Source organism: Rhinopithecus roxellana, chromosome 9 (genome assembly GCF_007565055.1).
Source record: "Rhinopithecus roxellana isolate Shanxi Qingling chromosome 9, ASM756505v1, whole genome shotgun sequence".
In the NCBI taxonomy this organism is placed as follows: Eukaryota; Metazoa; Chordata; class Mammalia; order Primates; family Cercopithecidae; genus Rhinopithecus; species Rhinopithecus roxellana.
The window spans coordinates 138,261,398-138,281,005 of NC_044557.1; the positions used below are offsets into that span (position 1 = coordinate 138,261,398).

The 19,608-nt window shown below is 36.7% G+C and overlaps 1 protein-coding gene across 6 annotated transcripts in view; it reads right to left on the reverse strand.

Annotated features, from left to right (window-relative positions):
* Positions 1–19,608, reverse strand: part of SGCZ (sarcoglycan zeta) — a 1,206,077-nt gene that overhangs the window by 225,170 nt on the left and 961,299 nt on the right. For 5 of the 6 annotated variants that reach the window (XM_030937797.1, XM_030937796.1, XM_030937794.1 and 2 more), the window contains one exon: positions 565–666. The exons of the other annotated variant lie outside the window; for it this stretch is intronic. In XM_030937797.1, the coding sequence (XP_030793657.1) occupies positions 565–666 (102 nt within the window). The remainder of the gene's footprint in view (positions 1–564; positions 667–19,608) is intronic. 6 annotated transcript variants of the gene reach the window in all.

The window sequence follows — 19,608 nt, forward strand, 5'->3', positions numbered from 1 at the left end:
AGCTACAATATTAATTTTTAGCATGCTTGTAAGAGATAAAACACAGGTAGCACATGTGAACACACACATATTTGAAGGATATTCTCACTTGTTTTGCATAATGTACATCCAGAAATAAATTTAATTTCTACATTAAAATTCTTTGTCATTTCTTTTAGAAAATGCATGTCTATTAAAGCTTATGAGATATATAATATGTTGAATTAAAATCATTAATTCAAATCAGTTCCTTTTTGAAAAAAATATTCAAGACATATCAAATGCCCCCTTTGGATTTACTATAACTTTATATTTTAATTTCCAGTGAAAATAGAGAGGCACATTTTACAGAGCAGTAAAAGCAACACTGCAGGTTAGTTCAGAATGGTTCTCTAACATTTGTCGGGTTGAAACCAACCTCCACTGATTTTCAATTATTTTATCATTTGATTTCTAAACATAGGTGTTTAGCTTAGGGAAGCTAAACACATGCTGAAGAGATAAGGGGATTCTATCCTGCTATTTCAAGCTAAAACATAACCTCTAAATTATCTTTTAGAGTAAACCAAAGCCAGTATCACATACCTTTCGAGAATGAATTTCTTTCACATACAATGGAAGTAGAAACTCAGATATACCTTCAAGTCGGATTCCCTTCTTGGTGACTCTCAGATTTCCCATACCATCCTACAAGCAATGAAATACAGTTCACTTTTAGGTTAATTGGAGAATGAATATCTGGCCATAATTTTCTTAGGCCTAAATTGAGAAAACAGTGAGCTCAAATCAGTGATGATTTAAGGAAAATGAGAGACTGAATCTACTTAATTAATGATTGCAGCACTTTGCATGCATATAGAGGGCTCTATTTAAAATGAACAGGAAAAGAGGATTTCAACGACTGTGTCTTCTTCCAGCCCTACCAGGGACTAGGATTTGCCCATGAGTAAAGTCTTTACTTTCTTCATGCATCAGTCGGTTCAACTATTTATTTTGTGTAATGATGCTTGCTACCTGACTGCTGGAAAGAGCTTTGTTTGCAGAGAAATCTAGTAATATTTTTACATTACAGTCACACAAATAACTCTAAAATATTCAGTCACATTTGTACAATACTTTTAACAGTAATTAATGATTGTCTGATATTAGTAACCATGATGTTCCAGTGTTCAAACCTGTCAGATCCTTTAGAAAATAGCAGTTTATGAGAAGGATAAAACAGGTACACAAATAATGCTTATGAGACAGAATAAAATAACTAAGCAGAATGCTATTGGGAATTAAAGAAAGGAGGTTTTATATCTGATAAGATAGTAAACCATTTCTCATGGAAGAGATTGACTACGATAGTCATTAAGAATGTGGAATTTCAACAGGGAAGGTGCCTGGAGGTTGGAACAAAATGAACATAGCATCTGATCTCACTAATGTATGAGATTTCTATTTTCGAATATTGGGAGAGAAAGCAATGGAGAGTACATTTTGGGGCCAGAGAAAGGAAAAGCCACAGATACAAAGCTAAGGAGGATGTACTTCAGTCAGATTCCAAAAGAAGACACTATATAAAGGTTCTTACATAGTTCAACGGCTTGAAATGATTGGACGCAGGCTTCAAGAAGATTAATCTGGCAGAAGTACTGTTTAGGACTAACTGATACAGTATTATTAATAATGCATAACTGGGGAGTAGTTTGAGGAATATGGTGGAAGAAAAATTTACAGACTTGATGGCTAATTTTATGTGGAGATACTGAAAGGAAGAATTTTTAAGATTAATCCAAGGTTTCACAACTAAGCATGAATAAGAAAATATAGTCACTTTAAAAACAGAAATAGTAAAATTTGTAAGCTCAATCCCAAAGTAAATTTAGCTTTTCACTTTCTAACATTATATCTTCATTACAAAATTTGTTATATATATATATATAATTATGTATATAAAATCATATAATCGATTATAATCATAATCATAAATTGATCATATATAATCATATATAGTTGATTATATATAACATAGTTGATCATGTATATAATCATATATAATCAATGATATATAATCATATTTTAATTATAGGACAATACATAATCATATACAATTATATATGCTTATCTGTATTAATGTATACATATATATGTCTCAACCAGCACATCCACAGAAAGGGATGAGGACGTGGGCCGGGCATGGTAGCTCACGCCTGTAAAATCCCAGCACTTTGGGAGGCTGAGGTGAGCAGATCATGAGGTCAGGAGATCAAGACCATCCTGGCTAACACGGTGAAACTCCATCTCTACTAAAAATACAAAAAATTAGCCAGGCATGGTGGCAGGCATGATTGCCTGTAGCCCCAGCTACTTGGGAGGCTGAGGCAGGAAAATGGCATGAACCCGGGAGGTGGAGCTTGCAGTGAGCCAAGATCATGCCACTGCACTCCAGCCTGGGCAACAGAGTGAGACTCTGTCTCAAAAAACAAAAAAAAAAAAAAAAAAAAAAAGAAAGAAAGAAAAGAAAAGAAAGGGATGAGGACGTGACAAGAAATACCTGAATCTATCATTATGGATAAGCAAGCCCAACGTGGACAGATGTATATAAAACCAAGGATAAATTCTTGGATGATATCAATGGGTTGGGAAAATATCATATATATATATGTGTGTATATATATATATATATTTGCTATTTTACTTTTTTTTATTATTATACTTCAAGTTCTAGGGTACATGGGCACAACGTGCAGGTTTATTACATATGTACACTTGTGCAATATTGGTGTGCTGCACCCATCAACTCGTCAGCACCCATCAACTCGTCATTTACATCAGGGATAACTCCCAATGGCATCCCTCCCTGCTCCCCGCTCCCCATAATAGGCCCCACTGTGTGATGTTCCCCTTCCCATGTCCAAGTGATCTCATTGATCAATTCCCACCTACGAGTGAGAACATGCGGTGTTTGGTTTTCTGTTCTTGCGATAGTTTGCTGAGAATGATGGTTTCCAGCTGCATCCATGTCCCTACCAAGGACACGAACTCATCCTTTTTTATGGCTGCATAGTATTCCATGGTGTTTATGTGCCACATTTTCTTAATCCAGTCTGTTACTGATGGACATTTGGGTTGATTCCAAGTCTTTGCTATTGTGAATAGTGCCACAATGAACATATATGTGCATGTGTCTTTATAGCAGCATGATTTATAATCCTTTGGGTACATACCCAGTAATGGGATGGCTGGGTCAAATGGTATTTCTAGTTCTAGATCCTTGAGGAATCGCCATACTGTTTTCCATAACGGTTGAACTAGTTTACAATCCCACTAACAGTGTAAAAGTGTTCCTATTTCTCCACATCCTCTTCAACAACTGTTGTTTCCTGACTTTTTAACGAATGCCATTCTAACTGGTGTGAGATGGTGTCTCAATGTGATTTTGATTTCCATTTCTCTGATGGCGAGTGATGATGAGCATTTTTTCATGTATCTGTTGGCTATATGCATGTCTTCTTTTGAGAAATGTCTGTTCATATCCTTTGCCCACTTTTTGATGGGGTTGTTTTTTTCTCGTAAATTTGTCTTTTATATATTCAGGATGATATTAGGATGATAATCTATCCTGGTTTCTCTGAGACAGGGCTGATTTACACCAGTTTTATAGTATCCTCTTGCATTTTCAAAAATAAAAAGAGGTTCAGATTTAGACATTCAATTACGTTACCACCCACTTACTGGCTCTAATAAGTGTGGCTTTGCAGGATTGTACTTATCTAAGAACAGAAACAGAAATGAAAGTGAGAAAAACTCAAAAGTGAGGATTTGCTAGACAGCAATGACAGAAAGTCATAGAAATGTGGTATTCTTAAAGTGGCAAAAAAAAAAAAAAAAAAAAAGATGTTTTCAAATGACTAACCATTATTTTTCTCATTGACTCAGGACAAGGAAAGTCAGTAGCGGGGTTGGGTTACCAAAACAGTGCACAGTCAAAGAATGGCAAATGGTGATAAACTAATGATGAAGGTCAATAGATGTTAAGAAATATGGCAATTATAATATGAAGACAGGTTTATCATCAGAAAGTATAATTTTAGATTTGGAGATCTTGAAGTTGAGAGCATGTTCAGGCATAATAAGACTTATAGAACACCTGCAGGGGTGGAGGCAGATTTAAGAAGACAGAGAATTATCTGGTATTCAGGAAGCCAAGAATATCAATTAGAACTTAAAACCTGACATGGGGCTTTAAAGCACTATTTTGTGTAAGTGGAATTTTCTGGACTAAATTTCACATGGTGACTGTCCATATATATTCTTAAATGCCTGCTGCAAGAAAATGTTCTGAAGTGCTCTCCGTAGAGTTGTTACAGAAATACCTAATTTCACTGGGAGACTATCTCAAAGCAATGGAAACAAGTTCTAACACAATTGTAATTCCCATGTCAATATTAATACTAAAAAACATTCTGATGAGATGCTTGGAAATAAGAGGACCGGGCATCCACAGTTAGGTGTGTTATTACTTATGCTATTTCTGTCTTTGATTTTGGAGTTTTCAGTCTTGAGCTTCATGTGTTTTCTTCTTACATTTTCTATTTAATATATGATTTCAGATATACAATCACATTTCATTTAAATTAGATAAAACAATTCTCCTCTGTAAATGTAGGCCTGTTTTTTGTGTGTGTGTCTGTTTTGAGGAGTCTCGCTCTGTCACCAGGCTGGAGTGCAGCGGCGCAATCTTGGCTTCCTGCAACCTCCACCTCCCGCATTCAATTGATTCTCCTGCCCAGCCTCCTGAGTAGCTGGGACTACAGGTGTGCACCACCATGCCCACGTAAATTTGTACTTTTAGTAGCGACAGGGTTTCACCATGTTGGACAAGGACTGTTCTTATAATATTGTGTTGTGAATCTAACCTCACTTCACTATGTCTATTTGTTTCTCATTTTTCCTGTGTTGTATGAAAAAAACGAATTTTCAAGTTTTTCCATATTATTCAGAGGAAATGATAAAATGTATAAAGCTGTATAACAAATACTCCATATGTAATCAACCTGACTCTCATACTCAGGCATTAAGTCTGGTAACAATTTATGAGTTGATGAAATTATCTGGTTTTCCTTCTGCAAGAGCATTAGAAATTAAATTTATTTTTAGTGTCACTACAGTTTTCTGATTCATTATTTTCTTGATCCCTTCAATATCTGAAAGGGAGAAAATGATTTAATTTTCTGTTCAGGAAGACATTATTACCCGAAGGTAACAGACTCTAATGTACTAGACCTAGACCTTGTTTTGGTTCTGCCACTTCTTCCCTTTGTTAAGTATTAACCACTTAACTAATCACTGTGTGTCTTAATTTTATCATCTGTAAATGCAATAATAAGTTATGCATCTATGATAAAGATTACATGAGGATGTAGAAAGCTTAAAATAGTGCCTAATTTTTGTCAAACTACTCAATACTTTTAACTATTATTAACATTTTACTTAAATTTTTAGTTTTTGCCTTATATATTATAAAAATTCATGTTGTTTATTTTCAGAGAAATTACCTTGGAACTTCAGTATAATCTACATCAAATTTCATCATCATTACAGTTATGATACTTTTGTGCATCATCCTGTAATCTCACACATTGCTATGGTTCAAATGTGTCCCCCCTAAAATTTAGGTATTGAAACTTAAGGGCCAATGTGACAGCGTTAAGAGGTGGAGCCTTTCAGAGGTGATTAAGCCAGGATGGCTCCTCCCTTGTGAATGGAACTAAGGTCCTTATAAAAGAGGTAAGTGAGGCTTTACACAGTGTTTCAACCTCTTGCTCTTCTGCCTTCCCCCAGATAGAACACAGAGCATTCCTTTCCTCTGAAGGACGCAGCAACAATGTGCCAACTTAGAAGCAAACAGCAGCCTTCATCAGACAACAGAACCTGCTAGCACCTTGATCTTGGACTTCCTAGCCTCCAAAACTGTAAGAAAATATTTTCTGGTGGTTTTTTTGTTTTTGTTATTTTTTTTCTAAATTACCCAGTTTTGGGTATTTTGTTACAGTAGCAAAAACTGACTAGAGCACATGTGATTTACCTATTTTTCACAGACAATATAGTGTCATTTTGGAAGGGGATATGAAATCAGGCATTTGGAATTTGAAATTTCACTTTTCTATTTACTAACTGTTGACTTTGACATGTTGTTTATCTAAACTCAAATGTGTCTTTTATAAACATCAGACAAATAACAGTATTTGTCACAGGGATGTTGTATTAATTTAATAAGACACTATGTAAATGAATTAATACTGGACTTGGTATATTTTTAATAATTATTCCCTTTACTTGTGGGTTATTGAAATCACTATTTTAGAAAGTAGATTTAGTGTGTAATCAACACATTTAAAAAATATCAACTTCTCTTATTTGTATTTCTTCCTTTTCATTTCCAACGACACTATGACAGTTCAAGATCACTTTATCTCCAGCTTGGAGATTGCCACCTAACCACTGTTTACATTGTTATTTCATTATTTTAGTATTATTTTTGCTCAAAAGCCCACAATGTCACCTTAGCCTCTGAGTATAGATTTGTGTCCTATATTTTGAATATTTAATGTGCTTTCTAAATAATCCACTGTGATTATCACATTCATGTTTAGGGGAAATATTATAAAACAGACTCTTTCACTGTGCCCCAACTCCTTCTTCAGAATAAATTTCTAAATTTGCTAAGTGTCCCCTCCAATCCTGTTTGTTTTTAGGTGTTTGTTGGAGTCGTCGGTTTTTTTTTTGTCTGTTTTTGCTTTTTGTTCATCACTCAACTTATACTTCCACTCCTCCACTAAACTGTACTGCCAGCAGTTTTTTATTTATTTATTTATTTATTTTCAGAACAGCTCCATGTTTTGCCATCTAAATTTCCTGATCCGTGCATTCTAGCTATTTGAGATAATCTTCACTCCAATTTCCTTTTAAGGCTTTTACCCATAATCCAGAGAACTGCCTGTCCAAAGAATACCATGGTTAATATCCTAGTCAGAAATAACGTTGTTATCTACTCTATATTTACAAAATGCTATATCAGTATTTCTTATTCCAATTTTAGTTAACTGTGCATACATTTTTATCTCTTCTTTAAAATTTTATGATAAATCTTAGTTATCTTCATGTTCATTCATTCATCTTGCATAATCCTTCCAATAGTAGATATAAAGTATGTGGTCAGTAAAATGTTGATTGCTGAATTTAACAGAATTTACCTCTTTACTTAAATAACAAAAAACTCCAAAATTAAATTAATACCCTTGTAAAGATCACAATTACTAAAATTTATAAAATTTTCCTTTAAAAACTGAAAGTAATCTTTATCATAATTTTCATTTAACATTTTTGACAAAGTAGAGGATTCTTTGTAGAGAAATGCTTACTGGAACTTCTTATGAGAGACTGACTGAAAAATAAATTGTACGTTTGAAAGTCAGCAAAAAGAATATTAAGAATATTTAACTTTAAATTTCTAATGACTGTTTAAATTTAAATTTAAAATGACATTTTAAATTTAAAATCCATAACCAGAACTTTGCAATGATGTGATGATAATTCACTTCCTCCTCAAAGTTATTAATGACATTCGGTTACCAGAAATTAGAAGTTACTTAAATGTTTTCTACTCCAAAGATTCAAGATACTGCTTAACAGAGAAATGTAATGGCCAGAGTGCTGAGCATTCTGGCATGAAGTTAAGAAAATATTTTAGGCCGGGCACGGTGGCTCAAGCCTGTAGTCCCAGCACTTTGGGAGGCCGAGATGGGCGGATCACAAGGTCAGGAGATCGAGACCATCCTGACTAACACGGTGAAACCCCGTCTCTACTAAAAAAAATACAAAAAACTAGCCAGGCAAGGTGGCGGGCGCCTGTAGTCCCAGCTACTAGGGAGGCTGAGGCAGGAGAATCGCTAGAACCCAGGAGGCGGAGGTTGCGGTGAGCCGAGATGGTGCCATTGCACTCCAGCCTGGGCAACAGAGCCAGACTCCGTCTCAAAAAAAAAAAAAAAAAAAAAAAAGAAAATATTTTAAAATAGACATATCGATTAAAAATACAGAAAATCGGGGGCGGAGCAAGATGGCCGAATAGGAACAGCTCCAGTCTCCAACTCCCAACGCGAGCGACACAGAAGACCGGTGATTTCTGCATTTTCAACTGAGGTACTGGGGTCATCTCACTAGGGAGTGCCGGACAATCGGTGCTGGTCAGTTGCTGCAGCCTGACCAGGGAGAGCTGAAGCAGGGCGAGGCATCGGCTCACCTGGGAAGCGCAAGGGGGAAGGGTATGCCTTTTCCTAGCCAGGGGAACTGAGACACACAACACCTGGAAAATCGGGTAACTCCCACCTCAATACCGCGCTCTAAGCAAACGGGCACACCAGAAGAATATATAACTCACCTGGCTGGGAGGGTCCCACGCCCACGGAGCCTCCCTCATTGTTAACACAGCAGTCTGCGGCCATCTAACCCAAAGGCAGCAGCGAGGCTGGGGGAGGGGTGCCCGCCATTGCTGAGGCTTAAGTAGGTAAACAAAGCCTCTGGGAAGCTCCAACTGGGTGGAGCTCACAGCAGCTCAAGGAAACCTGCCTGTCTCTATAGACTCCAACTCTGGGGGCAGGGCTCAGCTAATAAAACAACAGGGGAAGTAGCAGAGGCCTGAGCAGACGCGAACCACTCTGACAGCTTTGAAGAGAGCAGTGGATCTCCCAACAGGGAGGTTGAGATCTGAGAAGGGACAGAATGCCTGCTCAAGTGGGTCACTGACCCCTGAGTAGCCTCACTGGGAGACACCCCCCACTAGGGGCAGTCTGACACCCCACACCTCACAGGGTGGAGTACACCCCTGAGAGGAAGCTTCCAAAGTAAGAATCAGACAGGTACACTCGCTGTTCAGCAATATTCTATATTCTGCAATCTCTGCTGCTGATACCCAGGCAAACAGGGTCTGGAGTGGACCTCAAGCAATCTCCAACAGACCTATAGCTGAGGATCCTGACTGTCAGAAGGAAAACTATCAAACAGGAAGGACACCTATACCAAAACCCCATCAGTACATCACCATCATCAAAGACCAGAGACAGATAAAACCACAAAGATGGGGAAAAAGCAGGGCAGAAAAGCTGGAAATTCAAAAAATAAGAGCGCATCTCCCCCTGCAAAGGGGCGCAGCCCATCGCCAGCAACGGATCAAAGCTGGTCAGAGAATGACTTTGACGAGATGAGAGAAGAAAGCTTCAGTCCATCAGACTTCTCAGAGCTAAAGGAGGAGTTACGTACCCAGCGCAAAGAAACTAAAAATCTTGAAAAAAGAGTGGAAGAAGTGACAGCTAGACTAATTAATGCAGAGAAGGTCATAAACGAAATGACAGAGATGAAAACCATGACACGAGAAATACGTGACAAATGCACAAGCTTCAGTAACCGACTCGATCAACTGGAAGAAAGAGTATCAGCCATTGAGGATCAAATGAATGAAATGAAGCGAGAAGAGAAACCAGAAGAAAAAGAAATGAACAAAGCCTGCAAGAAGTATGGGATTATGTAAAAAGACCAAATCTACATCTGATTGGGGTGCCTGAAAGTGAGGGGGAAAATGGAACCAAGTTGGAAAACACTCTTCAGGATATCATCCAGGAGAACTTCCACAACCTAGTAGGGCAGGCCAACATTCAAATTCAGGAAATACAGAGAACGCCACAAAGATACTCCTCGAGAAGAGCAACTCCAAGACACATAATTGCCAGATTCACCAAAGTTGAAATGAAGGAAAAAATCTTAAGGGCAGCCAGAGAGAAAGGTCGGGTTACCCACAAAGGGAAGCCCATCAGACTAACAGCAGATCTCTCGGCAGAAACTCTACAAGCCAGAAGAGAGTGGGGGCCAATATTCAACGTTCTTAAAGAAAAGAATTTTAAACCCAGAATTTCATATCCAGCCAAAGCAAGTTTCATCAGTGAAGGAGAAATAAAATCCTTTACAGATAAGCAAATGCTTAGAGATTTTGTCACCACCAGGCCTGCCTTACAAGAGACCCTGAAGGAAGCCCTAAACATGGAAAGGAACAACCGGTACCAGCCATTGCAAAAACATGCCAAAATGTAAAGACCATCGAGGCTAGGAAGAAACTGCATCAACTAACGAGCAAAATAACCAGTTAATATCATAATGGCAGGATCAAGTTCACACATAACAATATTAACCTTAAATGTAAATGGCCTAAATGACCCAATTAAAAGACACAGACTGGCAAACTGGATAAAGAGTCAAGACCCATCAGTCTGCTATATTCAGCAGACCCATCTCACATGCAGAGACATACATAGGCTCAAAATAAAGGGATGGAGGAAGATCTACCAAGCAAATGCAGAACAAAAAAAAGCAGGGGTTGCAATCCCAGTCTCTGATAAAACAGACTTTAAACCATCAAAGATCAAAAGAGACAAAGAAGGCCATTACATAATGGTAAAGGGATCAATTCAACAGGAAGAGCTAACCCTCCTAAATATATATGCACCCAATACAGGAGCACCCAGATTCATAAAGCAAGTCCTTAGAGACTTACAAAGAGACTTAGACTCCCATACAATAATAATGGGAGACTTCAACACTCCACTGTCAACATTAGACAGATCAACGAGACAGAAAGTTAACAAGGATATCCAGGAATTGAACTCATCTCTGCACCAAGCGGACCTAATAGATATCTATAGAACTCTCCACCCCAAATCAACAGAATATACATTCTTCTCAGCACCACATCGCACTTATTCCAAAATTGACCACATAATTGGAAGTAAAGCACTCCTCAGCAAATGTAAAAGAACAGAAATTATAACAAACTGTCTCTCAGACCACAGTGCAATCAAACTAGAACTCAGGACTAAGAAACTCAATCAGAACCACTCAACTACATGGAAACTGAACAACCTGCTCCTGAATGACTACTGGGTACATAATGAAATGAAGGCAGAAATAAAGATGTGCTTTGAAACCAATGAGAACAAAGATACAACATACCAGAATCTCTGGGACACATTTAAAGCAGTGTGTAGAGGGAAATTTATAGCAATACATGCCCACAAGAGAAAGCAGGAAAGATCTAAAATTGACACTCTAACATCACAATTAAAAGAACTAGAGAGGCAAGAGCAAACACATTCAAAAGCTAGCAGAAGGCAAGAAATAACTAAGCTCAGAGCAGAACTGAGGGAGATAGAGACACAAAAAACCCTCCAAAAAATCAATGAATCCAGGAGTTGGTTTTTTGAAAAGATCAACAAAATTGACAGACCGCTAGCAAGACTAATAAAGAAGAAAAGAGAGAGGAATCAAATAGACGCAATAAAAATGATAAAGGGGATATCACCACCGACCCCACAGAAATACAAACTACCATCAGAGAATACTATAAACACCTCTACGCAAATCAACTAGAAAATCTAGAAGAAATGGATAATTTCCGGGACACTTACACTCTCCCAAGACTAAACCAGGAAGAAGTTGAATCCCTGAATAGACCAATAGCAGGCTCTGAAATTGAGGCAACAATTAATAGCCTACCCACCAAAAAAAGTCCAGGACCAGATGGATTCACAGCTGAATTCTACCAAAGGTACAAGGAGGAGCTGGTACCATTCCTTCTGAAACTATTCCAATTAATAAAAAAAGAGAGAATCCTCCCTAACTCATTTTATGAGGCCAACATCATCCTGATACCAAACCCTGGCAGAGACACAACAAAAAAAGAGAATTTTAGACCAATATCCCTGATGAACATCGATGCAAAAATCCTCAATAAAATACTGGCAAACCAGATTCAGCAGCACATCAAAAAGCTCATCCACCATGATCAAGTGGGCTTCATCCCTGGGATGCAAGGCTGGTTCAACATTCGCAAATCAATAAACGTAATCCAGCATATAAACAGAACCAAAGTCAAGAACCACATGATTATCTCAATAGATGCAGAAAAGGCTTTTGACAAAATTCAACAGCCCTTCATGCTAAAAACGCTCAATAAATTCGGTATTGATGGCACGTACCTCAAAATAATCAGAGCTGTTTATGACAAACCCACAGCTAATATCATACTGAATGGGCAAAAACTGGAAAAATTCCCTTTGAAAACTGGCACAAGACAGGGATGCCCTCTCTCACCACTCCTATTCAACATAGTGTTGGAAGTTCTGGCTAGGGCAATCAGGCATGAGAAAGAAATCAAGGGTATTCAGTTAGGAAAAGAAGAAGTCAAAAGAAGAAGTCAAATTGTCCCTGTTTGCAGATGACATGATTGTATATTTAGAAATCCCCATCGTCTCAGCCCAAAATCTCCTTAAGCTGATAAGCAACTTCAGCAAAGTCTCAGGATACAAAATTAATAAGCAAAAATCACAAGCATTCTTATACACCAGTAACAGACAAGCAGAGAGCCAAATCAGGAATGAACTTCCATTCACAATTGCTTCAAAGAGAATCAAATACCTAGGAATCCAACTTACAAGGGATGTAAAGGACCTCTTCAAGGAGAACTACAAACCACTGCTCAGTGAAATCAAAGAGGACACAAACAAATGGAAGAACATACCATGCTCATGGATAGGAAGAATCAATATCGTGAAAATGGCCATACTGCCCAAGGTTATTTATAGATTCAATGCCATCCCCATCAAGCTACCAATGAGCTTCTTCACAGAATTGGAAAAAACTGCTTTAAAGTTCATATGGAACCAAAAAAGAGCCCACATTGCCAAGACAATCCTAAGTCAAAAGGACAAAGCTGGAGGCGTCACGCTACCTGACTTGAAACTATACTACAAGGCTACAGTAACCAAAACAGCATGGTACTGGTACCAAAACAGAGATATAGACCAATGGAACAGAACAGAGTACTCAGAAATAATACCACACATCTACAGCCATCTGATCTTTGACAAACCTGAGAGAAACAAGAAATGGGGAAAGGATTCCCTACTTAATAAATGGTGCTGGGAAAATTGGCTAGCCATAAGTAGAAAGCTGAAACTGGATCCTTTCCTTACTCCTTATACGAAGATTAATTCAAGATGGATTAGAGACTTAAATATTAGACCTAATACCATAAAAACCCTAGAAGAAAATCTAGGTAGTACCATTCAGGACATAGGCATGGGCAAGGACTTCATGTCTAAAACACCAAAAGCAATGTCAGGAAAAGCCAAAATTGACAGATGGGATCTAATTAAACTAAAGAGTTTCTGCACAGCAAAAGAAACTACCATCAGAGTGAACAGGCAACCTACAGAATGGGAGAAAATGTTTGCAATCTACTCATCTGACAAAGGGCTAATATCCAGAATCTACAAAGAACTCAAACAAATATACAAGAAAAAAACAAACAACCCCATCAAAAAGTGGGCAAAGGATATGAACAGACATTTCTCACAAGAAGACATTCATACAGCCAACAGACACATGAAAAAATGCTCATCATCACTGGCCATCAGAGAAATGCAAATCAAAACCACAATGAGATACCATCTCACACCAGTTAGAATGGCAATCATTAAAAAATCAGGAAACAACAGTTGTTGGAGAGGATGTGGAGAAATAGGAACAGTTTTACACTGTTGGTGGGATTGTCAACTAGTTCAACCATTATGGAAAACAGTATGGCAATTCCTCAAGGATCTAGAACTAGATGTACCATATGACCCAGCCATCCCACTACTGGGTATATACCCAAAGGATTATAAATTATTCTACTACAAAGACACATGCACACGTATGTTTATTGCGGCACTATTCACAATAGCAAAGACTTGGAATCAACCCAAATGTCCATCTGTGACAGACTGGATTAAGAAAATATGGCACATATACACCATGGAATACTATGCAGCCATAAAAAAGGATGACTTTGCGTCCTTTGTAGGGACATGGATGCAGCTGGAAACCATCATTCTTAGCAAACTATCACAAGAACAGAAAACCAAACACCGCATGTTCTCACTCATAGGTGGGAACTGAACAATGAGATCACTTGGACTCGGGAAGGGGAACATCACACACCGGGGCCTATCATGGGGAGGGGGGAGGGGGGAGGGATTGCATTGGGGAGTTATACATGATATAAATGACGAATTGATGGGTGCTGACGAGTTGATGGGTGCAGCACACCAACATGGCACAAATATACATATGTAAGAAACCTGCACGTTATGCACATGTACCCAAGAACTTAAAGCATAATAAAAAAAAAAATACAGAATATCTGATGAATGATTTATCACTAAAAAAACTTTTCAAACAAAATTAAAGAACTCCACCACCTGCAAGGAAAGCAAATATACATTTTAGACATTTTTTTCTGGATGAAACCAAAAGTCCTCTTTCAAATTACTAGTATTACACATTTTGAAAGAAATTCAACAGGAGGGAAGGTAGATACATATGTTTTTATTATTTTGAATATCTAAAGATATTATTTATTCTATATTTAAATTTGTATGAGGAAATAACCTTAAAGATGTAGTTTCAAGAAAACTTGGAGCTTGGTATGACAAATGTTTGTAAGACATTAAGAATTAAATATTTTCATTAAAATAAAAGGAATACATAGAGAATGGAAATATTAAATTGTTTCAATGAAATTAAAAACCATATTTAAACTTCTTTTTGCCATTAATGTTTAAATCTGTGTTAAATCAGTAAAAAAAAAAAAAAAATCAACTTCTAAATTAAGAAGAGGAGGTTCTCTTTACTATACTGAAGCAAAGCATTTGGTTTATGCTGCGTTTTTAAATACTTTATAGTGAGCTGTTTTTCCCTAAGCAAAAAGAAAAAACAAATAAAACATAAGTTGACAGCCTGCTTTATATGTATGTTTTACTATATTGTTTCTTATAAGCCTGTCTTTTATTTTCGTTTTAATTGGCCTCCCTGTATCCCTGCATATTATTAGGAAATAAACTCTATGGTGGTAACCATTGATAGACCTAGTGATCTGACCTCTAATTCAACTTGATGGAAACACTTTTACAGATTGCTGTTGATAATATAACTTTCAACATCCTGAACATGATTTATCACCTTTGTTCTTTGCCAATAGTTGTTCAAATTTCATAATTTATGTATCTTCAATTGTCAGGGTTATAAAAGAAAGTTTTTAATATATTTGTGTATAAATATAATAGTAAATATCGTATTTTGTTTGTCTTAAGTGCACTGATGTTCCTTTAGATATGCAAAGAATTTTTTAAAAGCATGATAAAATAAAATGTCATTTATTTTCTAAAATTTTCTCTACTGATAATATAGGAAATATGTATCTGGGAAATATGTATTCATATTTATGGATATATATATAAAATACATTTGTGCAATACACCTAATATATTTATGAATAAATATAAATACATATTTCTCTTATAAATATTCTTATTCTAAGTATTACCCAAATATATATTTTTATTTTAACTATCCACATATCACTAGCCTCACAGAACATATATAATTGCTTAACAAAAAATGCAGGATGAAAAATTAAAAATAAACATATGTTAATTTGACAAAGTGGATAGGATCATAGTGCCCTGTGATGGAGTAAAAACAGATGCACTCAGTAAATCCAGTGAGGCTGGTCTGAAGGCAGTGAGTTATCTCAACTGCTTGCTCACTGTCAGTTACAGATTGAAATCCTTGTTCTACTCTTTCCCCCTTCTCACTACTGTACTTGAATAGCCTTATATAAATAAATAAATAAATCCAATGAGACTGCAAATAAGGAACCACCCAGAGTATTCAGTAACTTGATATATAAATGGTAATTTTATAACAATTATATTTAAATTATAAAATTTGGTTTGCAATAGAGTATAGAATATGTAGATATATAGAGTATACTTATATGTATATATATAATGTGTGTATATAATGTTCACATATATAGGTATGTGTATATATTATATATGTGTATGTGTATGTATATATACATACACATTATATATTGTATTATATATTGTATATTATATACATAATGTTCACATACAACAAATGGAGAACAGATCATAGCTATTCAATTCAGTAGGAACACTTGGAACACACACACACACACACACACGCACACACACATATATATATATATAATTCCATATTTTTAAGAAAAAAATATATTTCTCTACAGGCAACTGGAATCACTGTCAGCAAAAATCAACTGGTATAACTCAGTCTAATATTAGTTACATGATGCAGATTTCAATGTACATAGAAACAACATCCACTTTAACTGGAGGTTAAGGTTACCTGCTGGAAACCAAATCAGTGGTTGTGGGAGAGACTTGCTATAAAAGAATACTACATCAAAAAGCCAAGTGTGCTATTATAAAAAAATCAAATTTCTTGATGGTAAATGGAGACAACTGCAAAAAGCCTCAGGCATTTAACTTAAGGAAAATAAGTAATGGATTAATAATAATGTTTTGTACCCTAAAAACTGCCATCTGTAAGTGGGTGGCTGAGGGACTTCCATATGTTAATCTTTTAACAAGGCAATAAAGCCTGAAGGTTCACTATTAGCATGCTTGTCTTTCCCAGCTGTGCTTAATAGAATAACAGAATTAATGGACTTGGTTAAAAAAAAAAAAAAAAAAAAGTTACTTTTCAAATAAATTTAGAAAATCATTGCATGATATATTCCTACTCAGATGTTCATAATACACATTAGCATATTAACATTCAGATGAGTTTGGAGTAGAGAAACACACTTCATCTAATACAGAGGTCTCCTAACATTTTGGTCAATGGGTCCTCCACTCACATAACCCACCTTTTAGAGTAGGTGAAATAATGTCCCTTTAAATATACCAGGGAAATACTTCAGATACACCAGGGAAATACAGGGATCAATTAGTCATATTTTACCAACTCTGAAGAAAGACCACTTAAAATGGAGGTACATGCTGGGCGCGGTGGCTCAAGCCTGTAATCCCAGCACTTTGGGAGGCCGTGACGGGTGGATCACGACGTCAGGAGATCGAGACCATCCTGGCGAACACGGTGAAACCCCGTCTCTACCAAAAAAAATACAAAAAACTAGCCGGGTGAGGTGGCGGGCGCCTGTAGTCCCAGCTACTCGGGAGGCTGAGGCAGGAGAATGGCGTAAACCCGGGAGGCGGAGCTTGCAGTGAGCTGAGATCCGGCCACTGCACTCCAGCCTGGGCGACAGAGCGAGACTCCGTCTCAAAAAAAAAAACAAAAAAACAAAAAACAAAACAAAAAATAAAAATAAAAATAAAATGGAGGTACATTTTTTAGCACGGAGTCTCAAAAATAGGTTATTAAAGAGTTACAGGCGCCTGTCTCCACAGATGTTTAGAGAGCCTATGTAAAGTGTCAACTGTGCTCTAATGTGGCTTCCCAGCTAGTTTTAAACACTGAACGTGGCTAAAAATGGGATCCGCTTTATGGGTGTCACTTCCTATTTTCAGTAAAAAATGAGAAAGCGAAGTAATCCTGAATACACCTGTTTTTTGCACATATTTGTCTGTTACTATAATTTATTTCCTAAAAGGAGAATCACCTCTTGTCTTGAACAAAATCACATGTCTGGACCCTTTAGTTAAGGATAAGACTTTGGGGTATGGTAACCCTACCAAAGCACTCCTCAGAGTAAAGTCTTTTCTAAGAATTTCTTCTAGACTCATAAGACAACACCTTTAATTTCCACCCTACCTATGGCACTAAACATATTAATAACAGCTTAGTTCATACAGCACTTCAGCAGATATAGTGCCTATGACACATCACAACAGTGCTGTAAAATTGACATTTTTTTCTTCATTGAACACAGAAAATAAATTAGTTGTTAGTTTTGTGCACCTAGTTAACTAGTCATCCAGAACACAAGTCCAGTCCTCTCACTCTTAGTCAAGGCAGGTACTATAAGTATAGAAAATGTGTTACATTTATTGTATTATGTAATCCCAATATAGCTTCCCTAATAGTCTTCATTATCAGTTTAGATATTTCTGAGTTAATTTGTATAACTTCTTAATTATTTGTGCTTTTTTGTTTGTTTCCCTGATTCATTTACCAGCACAGATTTCTTATTTGGCTCAAATTTGCATTGTGGTATTCTGAAAACAGAATTCTGCTATGACAAAACTCTAGTCTGGAATACTTATAAATCCTCCACGAAAACAAAGTCATCTGAACAAACTATTGTTATTTGTACAGCCATAGACTGTCTTAAAGGAATCTAAATCTATGTTTTCTGGAAATAAAAAGTTCACTTTTTTACTTCTTTATATATACTCTTTTGTAATACATTCATTATACAGAAGTAACTTGTGTGTGCCTGTATTTGTGACTGTGTATTTAGAAGAGGTGAGTGGAAGAACTGGAGTAGGTAAGATTAAGCTGTTGATCTTAAAATTATAGATATCCTTCTGAGCTGGGACTGAGGAACTATTAGATAAATGTCAATAGAGAAAGGACAGAAAGCTCATGAAGACACAGACGAGCAAGTTGACTCTCTGGGATTAGGCAGCAATACGACTGAGAAGAGTTTTCTGACGTTGGGTTGCTTAATGGTTCACAAATCTCCTAATCTCCTTGGTGATTTAGCGTGTGCTTTATTGAGTTTATAAAACTGTAACATTTAGCCTCTTAGACTAAAGAAGTCCCTTGGGGTTTTAAAGTCTGAAGATCCTTCTAAACATCAAGGAGAACCTTTCATGCAGAAATGCAATGGGTCATCTCTCAACTGAATTTTAAAAGACCCTATAAGCTTCCTTGAAGGGTGCTGTTGATTTCTATTTCACCCTTGAATTCCAAGGATGGATTTTTTTTTTTTTCCTTAAAACATGTAGTTTTGCATCTCTTCTTTAATCTGGTTAATTTCATTCCAGATACTGGTAACCACTCATTTGGAAAATATTTAATATTAACTTTTTTAAAACATCTTATCCATTATACCTTATTATACTTCCACATGGCATACTTTCTAAGTTTCACTTGTTTTTTTCAGCTGTCACAGACAGACATCAGCCTGTAATGCAATCCTTCTTGTGGTAACTGCCTTCTCCGGCCTTCTCCAACTCCCTTCCCTCAATGTGGTTCCCACAGAATCTGCCATTTCTTAATGTCATTCTGACAGATGATTCAACCAAGAGTCACTAACTAAACCCAAGTAAAATCAATCCGATATTTAACTAGAATTTTTTGAATTAAGGAAAACAGTGATAAAAATAATCAATTAAACAAACCCTATTTTTTCCATTTTTAAAAAGAAATTTAGAGTCAAGGGGTACACACTACACACGCAGGTTTGTTGCATGGGTATATTAAGTGATGCTGGAGTTTGTGCTTTTAGTAAGCCCATCATCCAAACAGAGTACATAGTGACCAATATATAGTTTTTTAAGCCCTCATCCCCCTGTCTCTCTCGGCAATCCACTACACAGCATCTACTGTTTCCATCTTTATGTTCATGTGTACCCACTGTTTAGCTCCCAAAGTAAGAATCTGTGGTACTTGACTTTCCTGCATTAATTTACTTAGGAAAATAGCCTCTGGCTGCATCCATGTTGCTGCAAAGGACAAATGCATTCCTTTTCATGGCGGTGT